Raw genomic sequence first — 24694 nt, 5'->3', positions numbered from 1 at the left:
TAAGGAACATCTATTTTCTGGTCTATTTTCCTACATAAGGCACACTGGATTATATGACATCTTAAGTGACACTAGTAAGGAACAAGGGTGTCACCATGTTTCCTTTCTAATTCAGCAGTTCTCGCCGTAAAGGGGGTGTGAAGTAAAGGGTGGGGGGTGCTAAGTAAACACAACTTTAATAAAAAAAATCTTCTCTTTCAAAGTCAAATGAGCACTGGATGTTAATGTACACAGATTAGCGGTTATCAGCAGCCCTTGCCATGGTTAGCAGCAGCGCTAGGTGTGGTTGGCAGCAGCGCTAGCTGTGGTTAGCAGCACTTAGTGCTAGTAAACACCACCCGACAGCATTACACTGAGGAACACTGAGTGTTCTGGAAAGCCAGGGTGCTATCAGCAAGCTTGTTTTAACACAGTAAACACTCAGAGTGCGAAAGAGCTAGCACTGCGGTTAGCTGCTAATGCTAATACTGCTTCAGCCTCTGTGCTGGAGAACTGAACTGAAACTCCTGTATGACTCTGTACTTCAGTGGAGTGGTTTTACTGCTTCGTACAACCTGACTGGTAAAATGCATACATACAGCGCACCAGATTATAAAGCTTATGCCTAATTTTTTGAGAAAATTAAAGGATTTAAAATGCACCTTATAGTGCAATACAGTATATGTCTGTATCTCTCTCTTTCTCTTTCTCTTTCTGTGTAAATGCATCTGCAACCAGGCAAAAGTGTAATACAGCTGTTGTGGGTGTTAAAGGGCTGGATCACACAGCAAATCACCACTTCTGAACTCCAAAGTAAAGCATTTGAACAAAACCGTCAATCTCTATTCATGAAACTCTATTTCATGAATTCAAAATTACAGTAGATGTTTTCTACAGTAGATGTTTTCTGCTGTAAATGTTTGTTTACAGTAGATGTTTACAGTGGTAGAAGGGTTTTTTTTCAATAGATGTGTTTCTCAATAAATGTTTTGTACAGTAGATGTTTATTACAGTAGATGTTTTGTACAGTAGATGTTTATTACAGTAGATGTTTGTACAGTAGATGTTTTGTACGGTAGATGTTTATTACAGTAGATGTTTGTACAGTAGATGTTTATTACAGTAGATGTTTGTACAGTAGATGTTTTGTACAGTAGATGTTTATTACAGTAGATGTTTTGTACAGTAGATGTTTATTACAGTAGATGTTTTGTACAGTAGATGTTTTTGTACAGTAGATGTTTGTACAGTAGATGTTTTGTACAGTAGATGTTTATTACAGTAGATGTTTGTACAGTAGATGTTTATTACAGTAGATGTTTGTACAGTAGATGTTTTTACAGTAGATGTTTATTACAGTAGATGTTTGTACAGTAGATGTTTTGTACAGTAGATGTTTTTACAGTAGATGTTTGTACAGTAGATGTTTTGTACAGTAGATGTTTATTACAGTAGATGTTTGTACAGTAGATGTTTATTACAGTAGATGTTTTGTACGGTAGATGTTTATTACAGTAGATGTTTATTACAGTAGATGTTTGTACAGTAGATGTTTTGTACAGTAGATGTTTTTACAGTAGATGTTTTTACAGTAGATGTTTTTGTACAGTAGATGTTTTTGTACAGTAGATGTTTTCTGCAGCTGATGTGTTTACAGTATACGATTTCTATAATAGATGTTTTATTAGAATAGATCTTTCTACTATAGAAGTAGAAGTACAGTAGATGTGGTTAATGTTAGTTTTTCAGTAGTTATGTTTCACAATAAATGTTTTATACAGTAGATCTTTGTAAAGTAGATTTTTTTCTGCAGCAGATGTGTTTTGCAGTAGATGTTTTGTAAAGTAGATGTTTTGTAAAGTAGATGTTTTGTAAAGTAGGTTTTTGTATAATAGATATTTGTACAGTAAAAGTTTTCTACAGATGTTTCCACAGTATATTTTTACTGTATTTACTTCTACAACTGATGTTTTTTTTAACAGTAGATATAATCTAAAGTGGATGTTTTTAAAAGGTAGCTGTTTTTACCAGGTGATTTTTTTGTGCACTAGATGTTTTGTAAATTAAATGTTTTCATTAATATATGTATACAACAACAGATGTTTCTTTTTACAATCAAGGTTTTCCACCGTATTTTTTTTTTTTACAAAAATGTTCTACTGTAGATGCTTTTTGTTTATTTACTTAGAATATAGAAGACTTTAATTATGAAAAGGAGAAGCAGATAGTGGTAGAAGAACAGGGACAGGTGTGAATGTGTTGTGAGATGCAGGAGTGTGTGTGTTTGTTTGTTTTGAGAGTTTATAGGAGCAGATCATGGGTATGATGGTGTTCTGGATCAGAGGATCAGCAGAGTGAACTGAGGGCTGATGCTCCTCGGGTTTCAGTGGGAATCATCAGACACTCCTAAAGAACACACTGTACATCCTGTATCAGCCAGCCAGGAAATCAGCCTTTCAGCCCGGCTCTGAGGAGCAGTGTGTGTGTGTGTGTGTGTGTGTGTGTGTGTGAGGGAAAGAGAAACAGAGAGGGAGATGACATCATGATTTGAAAAATGACCTGGATGAAGTGGACACATGTGTGAGTCATAATGAGTTTCCTGCCAAACCAGTCAAGAGGAGGAAGTGAAACACACACACACACACACACACACATACGCAAACATTTTTCATTATTTTCTTATTTTTCCAGTCTTTTTCTTTCTTTTCTTTTTTCTTATATATTTTTTTATAAATACTTATAAATACCCTTACTGCCTTCACAGAGCGACTCGCACAGTCAGAGTCGGAGTGGACTGATTGGAAAGGGCTATTGTATGAGAGCTAAGCAAGAGTCTGTGTATGTGTGTGTGTGTGTGTGTGTGTGTGTGTGTGTGTAAAATTTAAAAATCACAAGCCCTTTTTACCCTTTTTAAGACAACAATTTTTTATTAAATATAGTTTGGGAAATATATTACTTTTTTCTTCCCTTAATGGTGTCACTGCACACTCACACGATGTGTATGGAGTCACAGTTAGAGATTATCCTGCTGTTTCTACTGCCCTAGAAAGACTTTCTACTAGACTTAGGAGCATTGCTGTGTAGATTTGATTGAATTCAACAACAATAGCATGTTGGATGATCACCACCCGTCCTCATTTCCAACTTTCCAACTCAATATCGGAGGTGTAAAGTCTCATTTTGTTGGCAGTGTGTCTCTACAGGGACTAGACGAGCTGTGCCTACAGCCTGTGTGCAGTTGCACATCTGTGTCAGCAGTAGTTGGATGCATTCATTAGAAGGGGTGTCCACAAACATGTGGACATGTAGCGTCCGGGCTGTTTTTCTGCAGAGCTAATATGAGGCTGCTGGACTGCAATTTGTGAGAATCACAGGAGAGCCGTTGTTGAGCAGCCCTCAGAATCTTTTCTTTTCTGAGCTTCCAGCTGATAATTGCAGCTCAGAGTGAGGCTTTAATGTATTTTCCCTGCAGGAAGCTTTTAATTACAGCAATTCCAGGTTGTCTGCATTGAGGGTCTGTAACAGCCTCTGCGTCACTTTCAGCATTTTAAAACATTCAGTGATTTATTTTATTTAGTTTGTGTTTGTGTGTGTGGGTGTGTGTTGTAATAATGAGAGATATAATCTCTGAACAGTAACGTGTAATGCACTGATAAGACCAAACCGTTTGTTCAGTAAGAAATTTCACACTAAGAAAAGTAAGTACAGATTTGTACCTAAAAGAGTACAAAGCTTGTCGCTGGGGCTGTACCTTATATTGAGGTACAAAAAAACTACCTTTCAGTGAAAGTCTTTTTTGTACCCATTTTTGTGCCAGTAAAGACTATAAAGATTATAAACATTATCATGAACTAAATATGTGTCAAGAACTTGATGATCTAAAATTGTCTGGCTTTCAAATGAAAAATGTGCAATTAAAATATATATTGTTTATTAGTGCAGTGATACAGAATATTGAATGTACCCTTTGGCTGGTTAAATGGTACAAATCTGTACTTATTGCTGTTAGGAATGACTTTGTACTTCAAAGGGAACAAATCTGACCCTGTAAAGACCAATATTGTACCATTGAGCGTACAATTATAAAGAGTGTACCTTTGAGTACAAAAAAGTGCTCATATCGTACCTCTGTTTTTTTAGAGTGTTGTATGTCCCAGAGAAGCTTCTGTTTTATTTTCTCATCTTAGCAATGACTTTAATACTATAGTTTAGCTGCCAGACCTCTAAATCCTTCTCTTCACTGCTAAAACTGAGACTTAGTCCAGTGTTAAGCTGAGTTAAAGGTGTTGTTGCCATGTGGGTCAGCCAGACCTGACTCTTCCTGTACCAGTTATCTCCAGTTCTTTTAAAGGTGCAGGAAACAGTACTCACTGTTCTCTGGCTTCATCTGTAAGTTATACTTTACATCTGTAAGCTGTTACCCAAATAATTGTTTTTTAAACAAAATATAAATTTTAACAAAACACTTTCACAGTATACTAATATAAAGGCCCTGTATGTTAACTGCAAAATTTTGTACTGTGGATTTTCTACCATTTCCTATAACCTGAAGACTTAACCTAAGGAGCTTAAATGGCAAAAATAAAGGGAAAACGTAAAAAACGTGTTGTTCGGAGGTGTTCTAAAACTTTTGACTGGTAGTTTATATACAGCCTCATTTTTGCTATGGTGATTGGACTCTGTTTACACCTGTAAAACTGTTTACACCTGGGATAACCATCTAGAAAAGTGTTTTCACACTGCAGGTAGGGGTGTGCCTTATCGTATCATACGCGATAATATCGCAAACATTTTTTTAAAAATATCATGAACGATATTATGTCCTGAAATATGGTGCCATATATCATGTCCAGTTTCATTTATTTTACTTTAATCCTGGATATATGGAGATATCTGGAGTGAGTTATTAGTATCATGACATTCTGGCTCATTGACTTCTGTTACAAATCTGAAAAAAATCTTGTATTTTTAATATCTCAGTTAGGGGTGTTCCATATCATATCGTATGAAATAATTAAATTAATAATAAAAATAAATAAATAAATAATTCAGTGTTTTGTCAAATCGCCAAAAGTATCACTATCGTGAAAATACCATGAAATATCGTGATATTATTTTAAGGCCATATCACCCACCTCTAACTGCAGACGAACTTTACCATGGTTCAGCAGATCCAGACTGAGATCACATCTTTTGGTTGGACCAACTCTGGTCCTTTGGTCCAGACCATAATTCACGTCTCCTTTTACACCTGCTACTTTGGTAACGTCTGGCTACAGCAGGTGTTCTCCACGCTACGTTCAGTCTGGTTGCAGTGGTGGATCTGCTTTTATATAAAGTGGGCTGACGCCTCATGTGTGGCTCCAGTGGGGCGATGGCACACTTATTGACCCACTAACATTACCTCATTTCATCAGGTCTGATTTCTCTCTCTCTTTCTTTTTTCTCTTTCTCTCCTTTCTTCAGTCTGTTATTTTTAGCTATTCTCTTCAAATCAAGGGAATTGATCATCAGAACCAAGAGGAGGCATTTTTTTTGGACCAGGACAACTGGTATTAGAGCATTTTCACACCAAAAAGGCTGTTTGCACACTGTTTAGTACAGTTTTGTGAGCATATGAATGAAATGTTCCTTTCTTTCCTTTATTTCAATGCCTTTCCAGGTGTTGTGTCATATTCTGCCTCCCTACCAGATTACAAACTTACATCTTAAGCCCTATCCGGACAAGATTAGCTGCTCAGGGGATCCCGGGGTAATATTCTCTTTTTTTGAAGGGGATCCTCTGTGATTTTATTCCCGTCCGGAACGACCATGTATGTGTTTTTCTCAGACGTCCTCTGAGAAAATTACAGGCTGAATTACCTACTGTTTTTCGCTGAACGCCATGGTCCTCCGGTAATTTTAGTCCCATCCGGATCCATATATCTGAGTTTTGTCTCTACACAACTGCGAGTGGAAATGGAGGAGCCACTGAACGTGATGTCACGTGACAGAGAAAGCCTAAAAACTCACTGGTCCTCCTGTTTTTTCAATTGCAGTCCGGATGCAAGAGTTTTATCACTGAGTAGAAGTGTGAAACAAATTTCACTGACGTCCCCCTGAGAAACTAATCCCATCCGGAAAGGATTTTAAAGGCTTTTCTAGAGGTGCAGAGCTCTTGTTAAGTGTTTTTTCTTCATTTTGCACTCCAACTTCAGGTGTTTGTGAAGGCCAAACACTATTTTTGTCTACTACCTAACTGGATCAGCACCTCTAAAACTCCTTTAAGACAGTTGGAGAACCATTCCAGGTTCTAGCTCATTAGCTTGACTGAGAGAATAAAGCCACGAGTGGGCAAAGATGAAATGCTTGTCTTACACTTTTTTGTTTACTTCACAGTTGCACATGCATTCCATAATCTCATCGTTTTGAAGTCTTTAATATTAATCTACAATGTAGTAAATAATACAAATAAAGAATAAATCCACTGTCTGGCCAAAAAAAAAGGCAAATTGCAAAAAGCGAAGCAGTTGGTCAGGTCTGGGTTCAGCAACAGTATGTGCTGAAAGAATGAGGTCAGCTGACTACCTGAATATACTGAATATAGACCAGGTTATTCCATCAATGCATTTTTTTCTTCCCTGATAAACACAGCCATATTCCAAGATGATTCCAAGGATTCACAGGGCTGGAATTGTGAAAGAGTACAGAGTTCAGGGAGCATGGGATCATCATTTTCACACATGGATTGAGAGAGTTCACCACAGAGTCCAGATCTTAACCTCATTGAGAATCTTTGGGATGTGCTGGATGGAGAAGGCTTTGTGCAGTGGTCAGACTCTACCATCATCAATGCTGCTGCAAGATCTTGGTGAAGAATTAATGCAACGTTTGATTGAAATAAATTTTGTAACATTGCAGAAGTTTATTAAAACAAAGCCATAGTGAATGTGTGCTGCAATCAAAGCTAAAGGCGGTCAAATAAAATATTAGGGGGTGTGACCTTTTTTTTGGCCAGGCAGTGTATTAATGAGAATGTGTCTCCAAACTTTTGGTACTGTATATGACAGAGCAGCAGGATTTATGGATTTGCATTTTACAGATCTGTATTTCTTCTGCTGGAACAACATTTTAAGATTCAATAACTTTATTTTTAATGTATTGTTTTTGGTGACATCACAGGAACAGTATATATAAAATGGGCTGATTTGCCATATGGAGTGTATGTTCTGGAAAAATACTGAATGCTACTTTAACACTAGAATAATACATTGCATCAGACTTTACCCAGACTTTCTGTGATATGGGCCCTTTAAGATATTCTAATTTTAATGGATTTAATGAGAATACAGCTCAATGACACACATTAATCAAAGTAAATGAGGACAGAGTGATGAACGAACCCATCACTATTACAATCAAATAAAAAAAACCCAAAGTTTTATGCACTGCCACTCAGTGAGGACATGTGTCTATTCCCCATAAGGTCATCTTATAGAGCTAATTTAACATTCAGTGGTGCTGGTTTGTGTAGATTATTTATTTTGCACTCATACACACCCCAACATGACAAGCTATAGTCTCAATATCATCTCCATCCATAATCAATATCCTGTAACCTTTTCCTCTCACACTGGCGGATTATAATAATTGTGTATTGTCTTAATAATACAACATACAACACATCCCATAATCATTTACAACAAATGTTAATGACAATATGTGTTCTGAATGTTGATATTCTATATACATTGTAATTCTATATGTTGGTAAATACTGTTATTCTGCATGTGTTAATTCTATAGATGTCGGTTTTATATATGATAGTAATTTACTGATAATTATATAAATGTGGATGTTGATTTTCTAGGTTGGTAATTCTTTAGGTGCTGAATGTTCTATATGTTGGTTATTCTATAGAAGTTGAGGTTTGTTCTATATGTTGTAATTCTATGGGTGCTGACTTTTCTATATGTTGGTAATTCTATGGGTGCTGACTTTTCTATATGTTGGTAATTCTATAGACACTTACAACTTACAATTATATTGGTATTTCTATAGGTGCCGACTGTTCTATATGTTTGTAATTCTATAGGTGCTGACTGTTCTGTGTTGGTAATTCTATAGGCACTGACTGTTTTATATGTTAGTAATTGTATAGAAGTTGAGGTTTGTTCTATATGTTGGTAATTCTATATGTGCTGACTGTTCTATACATTGGTAATTCTATAGGTGCTGACTGTTCTATATGTTGGTAATTTAATAGATGTTAATGTTTGTTCTAAATATTGCTAACTCTTTTGGCACATTTTGTTCCCTATGTTGCTACTATAGACGTTGATGTTTGTTCTTAATGTTGGAAATTCTATAGACACTGACTGTTCTATTTGTTGGGAATTCTATAGACATTGATGTTTGTTCTATATGTCGGTAATTCTATAGGCACTGACTGTTCTATATGTTCGTAATCCTATAGGCACTGACTGTTCTATATGTTCGTAATCCTATAGGCACTGACTGTTCTATATGTTGGTAATTTAATAGATTTTGATGTTTTTTCTATATGTTGTTAATTTTATAGGCACTGACTGCTCTCTGTTTTAGTAATTCTGTAGACTTGTATGTTGTTTATGTTATGTTGTTCTACACATTGGTGATTCTATAGGTGCTGGCTGTTGTAATTCTGTATGCGCCGGCTGTTCTTTATTTTTCTGAAGAGGATAAAATATTCCTGAATAAACAAACACCAGGAATTTGTGGATTGTGGATTTATTGGTGTCAGTTTCACAGAATTTGACAGACAATGTTTTTCACCACGGGTTTATCGTATTCATTTGATTAGCGTCACCACGTGGAGTAATGAAGCAGTATCCTTATTGATACGATATGCTACGATGGGATATGATATGTTTGTGTTTAAAACAGTGTTTTTAAACTGTGTTTATTTGAGAAAAAGGTACAGCAGTCTGTCTATGTGTGTGTGTGTGTGTGTGTAACCAGCTGTATGAGAGATAGCTCTGCAGTGTGAAGAAAAGAGCCCCGTGTGTTACTGTGTGTGTGTGTGTGTGTGTGTGTGTCTGTTCTATTTTTAGACCATGAGGACTAGACTCCCCCTCCCTCAGAATGGAGGGAAATTGAGTGAATGAGAGAGAAAAGGCATCCATTGTGTGTGAGAGTGGTGGAGAAGATATTTTCATATTTACGTCCTAGTGTGTGTGTGTGTGTGTGTGTGTGTGCGCGCGCGTGTGTGTGTGTGTGCATGAATGTTCCTATGATGTAATTTGAGAGTCAGAGACAGAAGGAAAGTGTAAATTCTGAAGAGAGAGAGAGGTAGAAGGTAGAAAGTGATAGAGAGACAGAGAAAAAGAGTCTATCCCTCTCTCTTTCTTGCTCCCTCTCTTCCTCTCGAGTTTTCACTATAAGAGAATTTACAGATACACATGTCTGAAAAATAAAAAAAATGAGAAACTGAGAGAGAGATAGATAGAAGATTGACAGTGATAGAAAGACAAAGGTAAAGAATCTCTCTCTCTCTCTCTCTCGTTTCTCTCCTCCCAGTTTCACATGACTGAAAAACCAAACCAAGAGAAAGTGAGAGAGAGAGAGAGAGAGAGAGAGAGGGTAAAAGAGAGAAAGTGAGAGAGAAACAATGGTAACGAGTAAGAGAGAGACAAATGGTTGATTATTCAATTACTGTCCAGTTCTCTGAGGTCTGTTGGTTATAAACTTCCTCTCTATTTCTCTCTCTTTCACTCTCTCTCTCTTTTTTCCCTTTTAGAGAATATACAGTTTTACATGACTAAAAAAAACATAAGAAACCAAGAGAGAGAGGGAGAGAGAGAGAGAGAGAGAGAGAGAGAAGAGAGAGAAGATAGAAAATGAGGTTGATTATTCAAATACTGTACAGCTTTCTGGAGAGTTTTCTGAGGTTTGTTAGGTAAAAACTCTCTCTTTCTGTCCCTCTCCCTCTCTCTCTTTCTCCCAAGTTTCCACTATAAGACTAAATAAGACTGAATATGACTGAAAAACCAAAACATGAGAAACAGAAAGAGAGAGAGAGAGAGAGCGATAGACGATAGAAAGTGATAGAGAGACAGAGGTAAAGAGTAAGTGAGAGATAAATAGTTGATTATTCAATTACTGCCCAGCTTTCTGGAGAGTTCTCTGAGGTGTGTTAGGTATAAACTCTCTCTTTCTTTCTTTCTTTCTTTCTTTCTTTCTTTCTTTCTTTCTCACTGTCTCTCTATCTATCTTTCTATAGAGAGATAGAAGATAGAAAGTGTTAGAGAGACAGAGGTAAATAATAAGAGAGAGAGAGAGAAATGGTTGATTATTAAATTACTGTCCAGCTTTCTGGAGAGTTCTCTGAGGTCTGTTGGGTATAAACTCTCTCTCTATTTCTCTCTCTCTTGTTTCCAGTATAAGAGAATATACAGTTTCACTTGACTGAAAAACCAAAACATGAGAAACTGAAAGAGAGAAATAAAGAGAGAGAGAGATAGATAGAGAGTTCTCCCGATGGTGAAAAATGCATGAGGACTTTGGAGAGATTGGGACCAGTGGATGTATTTTTCATCCTCTCTGCGCTCGATGTATATTTAATGGCTGGTGCCAGGCGGTGGGTGACCTGGCATGGGGGCTGTTAGCAGGTTCTCCTGTGTTCTCCTGTGTGGATGTATGGAGGTTCCGGGTGGGGCCGGGCGGGGGAGCTGCACCCTACCGTGGCATACAGGAGGTCATCGGCCCCCGAGTGTCAGACCCCTCCAGTCCGGCCTCATGATTAAAGAGTTTGTAGGCGGTGGGCCCGGACCACCCTCTCTCCCGGGCTGCGGGGGGCGCTGTGCGTTTAGCTCATTAAGTTAGTGGTGATGAGCTGCTCTGCCCATCAATTTCAACATCAAAACCAGCGGGAAAGTGCTCATGCAGCGACACGCCGTTCCCCGGGGGAAGTGTGGAGGAGTGTGGGGGGCTCCAGACGAGTCGAGTGCACTGTAAAAAACAAAAGTAGCAGATTCTATATGGTGATCCTGGGGCCACCATATATAATCTGCTGTATTTATGTTTTAATTTGCTTTTAAGTGGTTGATATAATGTTGATAGTTGGTTTTTTACATAAATGGTGTTGCTGTGGTGTGTTCAGTGGTTGTTTTGGTGTTCTAAGTGGTTATTAGGGTGTTTCTTGATTGCCTCTATGGTATCCCACTTGGTTGCTATGGGGCGCTTTAAGGCTGTTGCAGAGTTTTACTAAAGTGTTGCTTGATTGCGGCTATGGTATTTCAGTTGGTTTATATAGTGTGATATGTGGATGTTGTCTTGTTTCAAGTGGTTGCTGTAGGTTGTTGTGACATTAAAAGTGGTTGTTAGGGTGTTGCTGTAGGTTGTTGTGAAGTTTGAAGTGGTTGTTAGGCTGTTGGTGGTTGTTGCAGAGTTTTACTAATGTGTTGCTTGACTGCTATACTAGCGATACTATGGTATACCAATTGGTTGATATGGGTTGCTATGTGGTTATTGTGGTGTTTCAATTGGTTGCTGTAGGTTGTTGTTGTGGTTTTTATGGTGTTGATTTTGTTTGATTGTCTCTATAGTATCCCACTTGCTTGCTATGGGGTGCTTGGTGGTTGTTGCAGAGTTTTACTAAGGTGTTGCTTGATTGTCACTATGGTATCCCAGTTGGTTGGTATGTGTTGCTATGTGGTTATTGTGGTGTTTCAATAGGTTGCTGTAGGTTGTTGTTGTAGAGTTTAAAGTGGTTTTTAGGGTGTTGATTTGGTCTGATTGCTGCTATGGTATCCCACTTAGTTGCTATGGGGCGCTTTAAGGGTGTTGCAGAGTTTTGCTAGAGTGTTGCTTTATTGCCGCTATGGTATTCCAGTTGGTTGATATGGGGTGCTATGTGGTTGTTGTGGTGTTTCAACTGTAGGTTGTTGTTGTGGAGTTTGGAAAGGCTGTTAGGGTGTTGATTGATTGCTGCTAAGGTGTCACAATTGCTTGCTATGGGGTGCTTGGTGGTTGTTGCAATGTTTTACTAAGGTGTTGCTTGATTGCCGCTATGGTATCCCAGTTGGTTGATATGTGCTGCTATGTGGTTATTGTGGTGTTTCAATTGGTCGCTGTAGGTTGTTGTTGTAGAGTTTAAAATGATTTTTAGGGTGTTGATTTGGTCTGATTGCTGCTATGGTATCCCACTTAGTTGCTATGGGGCGCTTTAAGGGTGTTGCAAAGTTTTGCTAGAGTGTTGCTTTATTGCCACTATGGTATTCCAGTTGGTTGATATGGGGTCCTATGTGGTTGTTGTGGTGTTTCAACTGTAGGTTGTTGTTGTGGTGTTTGGAGTGGCTGTTACGGTGTTGATTGATTGCTGCTAAGGTATCCCAATTGGTTGCTATGGGGTGCTTGGTGGTTGTTGCAGAGTTTTGATAGGGTGTTGCTTGATTGCCGCTATGGTATCCCATTTGGTTGTTATGAGGTGCTTGGTTGTTGTTCTGGAGTTTTAATAGGGTGCTTCCAGATTGCTGCAATGGTATATCAGTTGGTTGCTATGGGGTGCTTGATGGTTGTTGTGGAGTTTCAAGCAGTTGCTGCAGTGTGGCTGTATGTTGCTGTTGATTGCTGCTATGGTATTCTAGTTGGTAGCACTGTTTTTTTTTACAGGCCTGCTACAATACAAGAGTCTTTTTATTGTTAGCTACCATGTTTTTAAGACTGTGTACAAAAATGAACAGGTTCTTGTTGGATGCACTGTGTTTTTCAATGGGCAAATACATCTAGCTTATATAGTAAAAATGATGCATAAAAAAGTTCTTATTATTGGTTAAGTAAGTTAAGGATCACTAGATGGTGTCAAAATAATATAGATGTAATTTTTGTGTTTTTTGTTTTTACCGGAATCTCTTTGCTCTTCTTATTAATATGTAATCTTAATTTGCACGCAGTGTATTCCTGTGCTTGTGTTCTCACTACAGTATTTTGTGACACAAACGAAAAATCAGGCTTTTATGTTGGGTTATTGCCCCCTAAGACTGGAGCAGCATTAGCACTGCTGGTCCGTGGGGCTCCTCATTGTGATGTGTTTTCACTGAGAACAAAAACGCGAGCCAAATGCTGAAATGTTAACACTCAAATACACTCTCTCCACAATGAGGACAGTTCAAATGCGACGCACGCTTTCATCCGCAATTACAGCACTTTACTGGTGAAAGCGCTGTTATCACAGTCGGACTGAGCAATTACTTTGACAGTTGTAACAGTTTGGGGGTTTTGTGAATGCAGGTAGTAGAAACACACGTGACCCTCCACAAATTACAGCACAAATGGCAACCAAACAGCGCTAGTAAATACCTTTTTTATCTTGTATATTTAACAAATGAATCATGAATAGAGTATTTAAAATGCTTTATATTTATGGTGCTAGCTGCTGCATATAGCATAGCATATATATTTTTTGCATATATAACACATTAGTTTTCACATTAGTGATTTTGCTATTCATAGGTATATATTTGAGTAAAATGAAGATTGTTTTTTTTTATTCTATAAACTACGAACAACATTTTTCCCAAATTCCAAATACAAATATTGTCATTTAGAGCATGTATTTGTAGGAAATGTGAAATGGCTGGAATAACAAAAATGATGCAGAGCTTTCAGAAAACAAGTTTTAAAAGGTCAGAAATCAATATTTGGTGGAATTATCCTGGTTTTTCATCACAGTTTTCATGCATCTTGGCATGTTCTCCTCCACCAGTCTTACACACTGCTTTTGGATAACTTTATGCCTTTACTCCTGGTGCAAAAATTCAAGCAGTTCAGCTTGGTTTGATGGCTTGTGATTAGGTGCTTTCTTATTTTTTATTTTTTTCCAGAGCTGTATATTTTTGCATTATTTTAGAGTAGTCTTTATTTATAATAATGACTGTTCTCTTAAAAAATAAAAGACAAGGATCAGTACAGTACAGATACAGTATAGAGCAGCCAATCAGAACTGAGCTCAGTCTTAAAGGAACAGTAAGAGGAGCAGCCTGTTTATTTCTAAGGGATAATAAAACTCTGCCACACAGATGTTAGAAAGGACCTTTAAGGACATATAATTTATACAAGAGAAATGTGGGAGATGGGCCCTTTAATGTTTTCATTTTCTGCTCTGTTAAAAACACACACACACACACACACGCAGGAGGTCCGGAAGCCGCCACACACTGTATGTAATGTTAATGACCTGACCCTTTAGAGCTCTACAGGTGAGCTCTGCTGAATATCAGTCAGCCTCCCAAAACATCAGTAATGATCCTCATTATTCTAATCAGGAGAAAGAGAGAGAGAGAGAGAGAGAGAGAGAGAGAGAGCGAGAGAGGAAGGTATGAGACAGAGAGAGAATGAGAGATAGAGAGAGAAAGAGAGAATTCAGGGAAAAGAGATAGAAGAAGAGACAGAAAGATATGCTAGTGTTAGAAAATTGCAAATGAATAAGACAAAATAAAAGCTCTCTCTCTTACACACACACACACACACACACACACACACACACTCACAGGGTGGCTCATGTGCACCTGGTCCCTGTCATGGATATGCATCAAATCTTGTCCTGTCTGATAGAATTTTGATAGAGCTACTTATCTGCTGTGTGTGTGTGTGTGTGTGGGTGTATGTGTGTGTGTGTATGTTTGTGTGTGCGTGTGTGTGTGTGTGTGTGTGTGTGTGTGTATGTTTGTGTATGTGTGTGTGTGTGTGTTGGATGTTCTTGCTGGCTTTAGATGAGGTTGATATGTTTAGATATTGTTCCAGGGTTTAGATGTTTCAGCTAGGTTCAGATGTTCTTGCTAGGTTTAGATGTTCTGGCTTGTTTTAGACATTCTGGCTAAGTTTAGATGTTCTTGCTGGGTTTATAAGATATTGTTGGGTTTACATGTTCTGGTCAGGTTTAGATGTTCTTGCTGGGTTTAGATATTCTGTCTAGGTTTAGATGTTCTTTCTGAGTTTAGATGTTATTGAGCGTTTTGGATGTTCTGGTCAGGTTTAGATGTTCTGGTCAGGTTTAGATGTTTTGGTGAGGTTTAGATGTTTTGGTGAGGTTTAGATGTTTTGGTTAGGTTTAGGTGTTCTTGCTGGGTTTGGATGTTCTGGTCAGGTTTAGATGTTTTGGTCAGGTTTAGATGTTTTGGTGAGGTTTAGATGTTCTTGCTGGGTTTGGATGTTCTGGTCAGGTTTAGATGTTCTGGTCAGGTTTAGATGTTTTGGTGAGGTTTAGATGTTTTGGTTAGGTTTAGGTGTTCTTGCTGAGTTTGGATGTTCTGGTCAGGTTTAGATGTTTTGGTCAGGTTTAGATGTTCTGGTCAGGTTTAGATGTTCTGGTCAGGTTTAGATGTTCTGGTCAGGTTTAGATGTTCTGGTCAGGTTTAGATGTTTTGGTTAGGTTTAGGTGTTCTTGCTGGGTTTGGATGTTCTGGTCAGGTTTAGATGTTCTGGTCAGGTTTAGATGTTTTGGTGAGGTTTAGATGTTTTGGTTAGGTTTAGGTGTTCTTGCTGGGTTTGGATGTTCTGGTCAGGTTTAGATGTTTTGGTCAGGTTTAGATGTTTTGGTGAGGTTTAGATGTTCTTGCTGGGTTTGGATGTTCTGGTCAGGTTTAGATGTTCTGGTCAGGTTTAGATGTTTTGGTGAGGTTTAGATGTTTTGGTTAGGTTTAGGTGTTCTTGCTGGGTTTGGATGTTCTGGTCAGGTTTAGATGTTTTGGTCAGGTTTAGATGTTCTGGTCAGGTTTAGATGTTCTGGTCAGGTTTAGATGTTCTGGTCAGGTTTAGATGTTCTGGTCAGGTTTAGATGTTTTGGTTAGGTTTAGGTGTTCTTGCTGGGTTTGGATGTTCTGGTCAGGTTTAGATGTTCTGGTCAGGTTTAGATGTTCTGGTCAGGTTTAGATGTTTTGGTTAGGTTTAGGTGATCTTGCTGGGTTTGGATGTTCTGGTCAGGTTTAGATGTTCTGGTCAGGTTTAGATGTTTTGGTGAGGTTTAGATGTTCTTGCTGGGTTTAGATATTCTTGCTCGGTTTAGATGTTCTTGCTGAGTTTAGATGTTATTGAGCATTTTGGATGTTTTTGTTGGGTTTAGATGTTCTTGGTGGGTTTAAATGTTCGGGTCAGGTTTAGATGTTCTTGCTGGGTTTAGATGTTCTGGTTGTGTATGGATGTTATGAGTATGTTTAAAGTTTCATTTAAACGCAGAGAAAGAAGTGAAGAAAGAGAGAAGAAATGCATCCATTAAAATTAGATTAAGAGAGAGGAAGAAAAGGGAGGATGAGAGAATGAGGGTGAAAGAGAAACAGAGAACGTGAGAGAGGGAGCACGAGAAAGAGTGAGAGACAGAGAAAAAGAGAGAGAAAAAGAGTGTGAGAGAGTGACAGACAGAGAAAGAGAGGGAAAGAGAGAAGGATAGACACAGAGAGAAAGAAAGTGAGAGAAAAAAGCAGAAATATAAGGTGATAAAGTGATAAGAAGCAGGAGAAGATGCAGTAGAGCATGTGAGAGAAGAGGATGGATAAAGAGTGATGGTGTGGTATGTGTTAATAGAGAGAGAGAGGGAGAGAGGGAGTGAGTGGGCGGGGCTTTGGCGGGTTTCTTTAATAGTGGGTAATAAAGCCGTGCTGTGAATGAAAATCTTTAGGCTCAGTCTTTCATTATCCGCAAGTGTGATTAATAGAGAGGACACTCACACATCACTCGCACACACACACACACACACACACACACACACACATCCCTCACACACACACACACACACACTCTCACACACATCCCTCACACACACACACACACACACTCTCACACACATCCCTCACACACACACACACACACACTCTCACACACATCCCTCGCACGCACACACACACACTCACTCGCTCGCAGTAAGCAGGCAGCCACACCCATGCAGGCTTAAACTGGCACTTTTCCAGCATGCACACAAACATGCACACGCTCTTCCTGAATGAAAGCCGGTTCCTCTGTTCGTTCCGGCTCAGTGTGGCTGCTGTCTCGGGCTCTGGACGCTCTCTTTCTCTCCTCTTTCTTTATTTTTGGGTTTACAATCTCTCTATCTCCCTCAGTCCTCCCTCCCCTCCCTCATTCTGCTTCAAGCTGTGAATTATTGATGAATGGAGCTCCGTAATGCAGCCCAATAAAACCGAGAGAGAGAGAGAGAGAGATGTAAATGAATGTTGATTTCAGAGACTGAATGAAACACTGCTTCATGAACCAGCATGCCTGCAGAAATAACAGTTATATTCATTGATCTATTGATGTATATAGGGATGCACGATATATCGTTTAAGCATCGTCATTGCGATGTGTGCATGTGCTTCAGTCACATCGCAGGACGTGCAGTGTCACTTAATACAATTAAATCGAACACGTCATGTTAGAGTGTTTTGATTCTTGAAACAAGAAGGAGATACACAGCGCTGTCTCTGTGTCTGTGTGATTGACAGGCTGCTGCTGCCTGAGAAGTACGAGGGGTAGTGGGGAGCACGAGGGGGAAGGCAGGAGTAAACACGAGTAAACCACATGACCTCCATCCACATGGTTGGGCACGTGCTTTTAAACGCACATGTTGAAAGCTGTGCACCTCAGTTCAGCACAGTTTTGCGCAAATATTTCCAGTTACAGCTAAATTCATGCTTTTAATCCCAGAAAAATGCTCTTTTTTAATTTTTAAAAAGCCACTTCAATACCTAATTAAAGGGCCGATTAATGTTCTTTTGCTGTTTTCTTCAGATTTTAAGTGCTCTGCGCTGACTTAGCTCTTGATCGGTCCAGACGCAAGACATCATGGGCCCTGCATTATTTAATACCGCAATATATATTGTCTATATATATATGTATATATAATGTAATCTGTTATATAAGTCTCATTCTCAGCACTGCGGTGACTGTACTGACATGGTAGTGGTAAGTGAAGCAGCTGTGACAGTGAGGTGTTTAAAAACACCAGCAGTACTGCTGTGTCTAAGTCCCTCATGACCCACCACCCAAATAATGACCCAACACCCAAACAGTCAATAATGGCTGGTGTGGTGCAGTGGATAACACCGCTCCCTGCCAGTGAGATACAACATCATGTGGGAGACTCAGGAGACCTTCTCATTCAAAGTTTTTTCTTTATTTCTTTATTTAATTGATTTTTTTACATTTGTTGATTAATATTGAAGACATAAAAAACAATAAAAGGACACATGTGGAATTACGTAGTAAACAGTAAAAAAATGTTTGTCCTCCACAATCCCCTGATCTAAACCTGATCAACTGAGCTGGAGCTTCACAGCCTGAAGGAAAAGCAGCAACTATTGTTCAGCACCTCCAGGAACTCCTTTAATACGCTGAGAAAAATATTCCAGGATTAAATACCAATACTTCAGAGCTGAAACCCGCGGTTATGGCGGCGCGTTAACACGCAGCGGCCGCTCCGGGTCCGTTAAATGGTGCTTTTGTGTTACTATTTGGAACGTCTGTTCCCTTGACAATAAACTGGACTACATCCGACTCCAGCGAACTACCCAGCGTGAGTTCACAGACTGCTGTGTTTTGGTTTTTGTGGAATCGTGGCTTAACGACAACATTCCGGACAGCGCCATTCAGCTAGCCGGGCTAACCGCGTTCAGAGCCGATAGAAGCGCGGCTCTATCCGGGAAGACCCGCAGTGGAGGCGTGTGTGTTTACATCAACACGGAATGGTGTAACAACGCTGTGACTGTCGCCAAACACTGCTCTCTGCTGGTGGAGTTCCTGATAGTCAAGTGCAGACCTTTTTATTTAGTACGGTAGTTCTCCGCCGTGCTAATAGCTGCTGTCTACATTCCACCCAGCGCTAGCATTGGTGCTAATGCTAAAGAGGCTCTGTGTGAACTCTATCGGACTATCAGCAATCTGCAAAACAAACACCCAGACGGACTGTTTATTATCGCCAGAGATTTCAACCACGCAAATCTCAAGTCAGTGCTCCCTAAATTCCACCAACATGTGAACTTTGCAACGAGAGGAGCGAGCGCGTTGGATCTTGTTTACACAAACATCCCCAGCGCGTACCGGGCGGAGCCCCGCCCTCACCTCGCTTTCTCGGATCACATGTGTGTTTGGCTGACACCAACATACACACCACTCATCAGACGCTCCAGACCAGTTCAGAAGCAGGTGAAAACCTGGCCGGCAGGCTCCATCTCTGCCCTTCAGGACTGTTTTGAGTGCACTGCATGGGACATGTTTAGGGAGGCTGCTACTGAAGGCGATTCTGTTGATTTGGAGGAGTATGCAGCATCAGTCACTGGCTACATCAGCAAGTGTATTGATGATGTCACTGTCTCCAAGACCATCACCACACGCCCAAACCAGAAGCCTTGCATGACTGCTGAGGTACGTGCGCTGCTGAGGACCCGCGACTCCGCCTTCAGAGTGGGTGACAAGGTGGCCCTGAGGAAAGCGAGAGCCGACCTGTCAAGAGCTATCAGAGTGGCAAAGCACGCACACGCCCAGAGAATCCACAGCCACTTCAAGGACACGGGTGACTCGCGGCGCATGTGGCAGGGCATCCAGGCAATAACCAACTACAGGACAATGCCACCGTCCTGTGAACGCGATGCCTCCCTCCCTGATGCCCTAAACAACTTTTATGCACGGTTTGAGGCACTGTCCCAACGTGCCTCAAGTCCACCACCATCGTCCCCGTGCCGAAGAAGTCCACAGTGTCCTGCCTCAATGACTACCGTCCCATTGCACTTACACCCATCATCATGAAGTGCTTCGAGAGGCTAGTCATGAGGAACATCAAGACACAACTGCCCTCTTCACTGGACCCCCTGCAGTTTGCGTATCGTCCCAATCGCTCCACGGACGATGCCATCACCACCACCCTTCATCTCTCCCTCACCCACCTGGAGAAGAAGGACACTTACGTCAGAATGCTGTTTATAGACTTCAGTTCAGCATTCAACACCATCATCCCACAGAACCTCACCAGGAAGCTAAGCTCGCTCGGCCTCAACACCCCCCTCTGCAACTGGATCCTGGACTTTCTGACGGGGAGACCCCAGTCAGTCCGGTTCGGGGGCAGCACCTCCAGCACCATCACACTGAACACGGGGGCCCCCCAGGGCAGTGTCCTGAGTCCTCTGCTGTTCACCCTGCTGACTCATGACTGTGCTGCAAAACACAGTTCTAACAGCTTTATCAAGTTCGCCGATGATACAACAGTGCTGGGTCTCATCACCAAAGGCGACGAGTCAGCATACAGAGAGGAGGTGCAGCGGCTGACAGACTGGTGTACAGTCAACAACCTTCACCTGAATGTGGACAAGACAAAGGAAATGGTTGTTGACTTCAGGAGAGCACAACACACCCACTCTCCACTCAACATCGACGGGTCCTCTGTGGAGATTGTTAAGAGCACCAAGTTCCTTGGTGTCCACTTAGCAGATAACCTCACCTGGACCCTGAACACCAGATCTACAGCCAAGAAAGCCCAGCAGCGTCTCTACTTCCTCCGGAAGCTGAGAAAGGCCCGTCTCCCTCCACCCATCCTCACACTCTTCTATAGAGGGACCATTGAGAGCATCCTGAGCAGCTGCATCACTGCCTGGTTTGGGACCTGCACCGTATCTGACCGCAAGACCCTCCAGCGTATTGTGAGGACAGCTGAGAGGATCATCGGCGTCTCTCTCCCCTCCATCACGGACATTTACACCACCCGCAGCATCCGCAAAGCAACCAGCATTGTGAATGACCCCACTCATCCCTCACACGAACTGTTCTCCCTCCTGCCTTCGGGAAGAAGGTACCGCAGCATCCGGTCCAGCACAACCAGATTCTGCAACAGCTTCTACCCCAAGCCATCAGACTCCTTAACTGCAGAGACTGAACTGATGGTTTTTCTGTACATGCACACACACTCTCACCCCACTTGCCCCAGAAAATGGAAAGCACTAAAAACCCTACTACCTCACTGGACTCTATTGCACACTGTGTAATAGAGTAATTACTACCTCACCTGGTCCTTTTTGCGCACTGCAAAATTTGCACACTGTCTTGTTATTTATTATTCTTTGTCTGTATGGTGTTGTATTGTCTGTCTGCACTTTTGTACTGTTGCACTATTGTTCTGTCTACACTGTGTTTATGTGCACCATGGTCCTTGGAGGAACGTTGTTTCGTTTCACTGTGTACTCTGTATATAGCTGAAATGACAATAAAAACCACTTTGACTTTGACAATCTCTGTCCTCAAAGATAAATGTGCTACTTGGAAGAATCTGAAGTATAAAACCTTTTCTGATTTGTTTACTAAATAATTCTGCTTGTATTCCTGATTAGCTTTAATATAGTCATCAGTATTAAATGTACAATGAAAAAATGATAAAAAAGAAAACAAAACACATTGATTAAGAAGAGGTGTGTCCAAACCTTTGACTGGTACTGTATACAAATATTGAATAATCAAATATCAGTATGCTGTATATCAGTATCTCTGCATATCTCTGCCCATTTTGCTTTCAGTAATGTGAGCATTGCATCACTGGTCCAATCAGCACTGAGAGCTAAGCTCTTTTGACAATGTCACAATTTGCGTCACAGTGCTAAAGCCGCATGTGTGATGGATTTCAGCACCATCTGTAGCGGACTGCTCCCAGCCACTCTCCCCTCAGGGGCCAGGCGGCTGCCGCTGCTGCTGCGGACAGATCTTACGTCTCATTCAGTACCAGTCACCAGCAGCAGTGGACAGCACCCCAAATACTCGCACATTTCAGAATCAGTCAGAGTGGACAGCACCCAACCATACTCTCACGTTTCAGCACCAGTCACAGTGGACATCACCCCAACACTCCATACTCTCACATTTCAGCACCAGGCACAGTAACCAGCACCCCAATACTTCATACTCTCACATTTCAGCACCAGTGAGAGTGGACAGCACCCCAATACACCATACTCTCAAATTTCAGCACCAGTCACAGTGGACAGCACCCCAATACACCATACTCTCAAATTTCAGCACCAGTCACAGTGGACAGCACCCCAATACACCATACTCTCATATTTCAGTACCAGCCAGAGTGGACAGCGCCCCAATACTCCAATACTCCATATTTTTAGCAATTAAGTAAGCAATTATTATTTTTATCCTTTAAAAAGCGCAGGCTAGTACAGTAGGAAACTTTTTAAAAACAATTTTATATTTATAGTAATTATACTTATATTTATATTTATATTATATTTTCTTAGTCAGTTTTATGAGGTAGAGTTATCTGGATTTCAGTTAACAGCTGTGCTGAACTGTTGTGAAGAGGTAGAGTTGGTAAACAGTGAATAGCTCTATTTGAGTAATGCTCTAATCCAGATTATAACTACTCAACTAAGTAAAAAAAAATCTTTAAGAAATGAAAATCAGCAAATTTAGAAACAAATTCAAGAACTTAAAAAATGTAAGTGTGCTCAAGTGTAGTCTCAAAGACCATCAAAAATGTTATGATGAAACTGGCTCTCATCAGGACCATGGACCACGGCAGTTAAGTAAGACCAAGATTTACCTCTGTTGCCCAGGATAAGTTAATCAGAGTTACCAGCCTTGGTGACTCTTAAGTTTACTACATGATTCATTTAATATAAGAATAAAAAGCGCAGGCTAGTACAGTATACAACTTTTTAAAAACAATTTTGATCATCTGAATTATGTAAATATTGTTTATTATTATCATTATTGTCAAAATACAGAAATAATTGAGGTTTTGTTTTATGTCAGTATCGCACGCCCCTAGTCATAAGTTACAGAACATGCTTATAGCACTTATATTATATTCCAATTTTGCCAGATATAACATTTTTCAGCTGTGAAAATCGATACTGGACATGTTGTAATAATAATAATATCAGCACAGTAAATGGATTAATAATTTTTTAAATAATAATTGTGTATCTGGTGTTGATGCTGTCAGTGAGCTGTTAATCACCCTAACCTGGTTGATCAGGCTGAGAGCTGTGAGAGGCTGGTGTCAGCGGTGCGGGTAAACAGTAGGGGGATTTCAGGCAGTAGAGCAGCACTAATGATGTGGAGCAGTGGGGGCACCGCCGTCACCCCGCTGGTCATTAGGCGTATCAGCACAGTGAGACAGCACTGACTGTACACAGGCTGATCCAGGCTGCTGGTGCTCTCAGACACGAGGACGGGGTCTTACACAAGCGCTCACCTGCTCCTCAGTCTGAGTGCTCTGTGTTAATTGTCTATTCTTCATGTGGCAAATTAGAAGCTTCACAACAGACAGTTCTTCAGAACTCCAGAGCCAAGCCACTGCTTTAGTGTGCAGATCAGTCACTGGAATGGTTTCAGTGCAGGCAAATTAACCGCCACCCATTGGAACCAGTCTCTGAGAACATGCTGTTAATTTTTTTTTTTTTTTTTTGCATTTTAAAGTTTCAGCAGCATCACCTGTAGAGCAACCAGACATCTCTGAGGACATTAAAGGGCCATTATCACAAAAAAACAACTAATTTCTTATGTGTCTGAGACAGAATTTTACATAATTATAGGGGAAATCAAATATTTATAGCATTAATAGTACTTGAAACATGATGTTTATACACTTTGGAGACACAAATCTAATTAATATTAGTTCTTAATTTGTATGATTTTTTACATTATAGATTTATATTAAAGACTTTAATATTAAAAAAAACTATAAAATAAACACATATGCAGTTAGCTAGTAGACAAAAAAAGGTGTTTGGCCTTTACAAATACCTGAGTTGGAGCGCAGAGTGAAGAAAAAGCAGCTGCTTTTTGTATTTTAAGCATTTTTATTAAGTATAGCATGTTTTTCCATTTCCACTGCAGTAGTTATAACATTCATTTAGTATTTAATATATGATTTACAGGCCGTGTATGAGAACTATGCTCACAAAATCAGCATGGTTTCAAATTTTGACACACAGCTGAAGTAAATTAATTATGAGAATAGCACTACTGAGGTTATTAGGGCAAAAAAGTAAATACATTTAGCAGAATTGCACTGCTGTTATGATCTGTTATGATTAGAATAGCAGTGCTGGGGAACTTTTACGATTAGAATAGCACTGCGGAGGAACATTTACGATTAGAATAGCACTGCTGGGGAACATTTATGATTAGAATAGCACTACTAGGTAACATTTATGAATAGAATAACACTGCTGAGGAACATTTATGGGTTAAATAGCAGTTCTGAGGAGCATGTATGATTGGAATAGCACTGCTGAGGATCATTTATGACTTGAATATCACCACTGAGGAACTTTTATGATTAGAATAGCACTGTTGGGGCAAATGAATGAAACCAAAATATCACTCTTGAGGATCAATGATTAGTTATGCCTCTTAGGTACATGTATATTTAGAATCGCACTGCTGAGGTAAATGTATGTATAGAGTTGCTGCTTTTTTATTGAATGAATAAGTAAGGCTTCATAAAAGAGTAGTGTTTTATCTTATGTTTAATCTGTTCTTTCCCTCTCTCTCTCTCTCTCTCTCTCGGTGCAGACTGTGCGTCATGGCTTCCCTTACCAGCCCACTTGTCTGACGTTTGATCCCGTGCAGAAGATCCTGGCCATCGGCACTCGCTCCGGAGGAGTGCGAATGTATCCTTTTCCTGCTGGTTTTCCCCCCGCAGGGCTTTAAATTCGCTTCCTGCACTCGGAATGTCCTGTCTGGGCATCCGTACTGAGAGAAAGTATGGACT

The 24694-nt window shown here is 40.2% G+C and overlaps 1 protein-coding gene across 10 annotated transcripts in view; it reads left to right on the top strand.

Annotated features, from left to right (window-relative positions):
• Positions 1-24694, top strand: part of stxbp5l (syntaxin binding protein 5L) — a 221828-nt gene that overhangs the window by 11778 nt on the left and 185356 nt on the right. For all 10 annotated transcript variants that reach the window (XM_022680504.2, XM_022680501.2, XM_022680499.2 and 7 more), the window contains exon 2: positions 24496-24593. In XM_022680504.2, coding sequence (XP_022536225.2) covers positions 24496-24593 — 98 coding nt within the window. The remainder of the gene's footprint in view (positions 1-24495; positions 24594-24694) is intronic.

The sequence above is a fragment of the Astyanax mexicanus genome, chromosome 11 (assembly GCF_023375975.1).
Source record: "Astyanax mexicanus isolate ESR-SI-001 chromosome 11, AstMex3_surface, whole genome shotgun sequence".
Classification (NCBI taxonomy): Eukaryota; Metazoa; Chordata; class Actinopteri; order Characiformes; family Acestrorhamphidae; genus Astyanax; species Astyanax mexicanus.
Note: the sequence above shows the minus strand (reverse complement) of the source record. Positions and strands in the feature narration are given on the sequence as shown.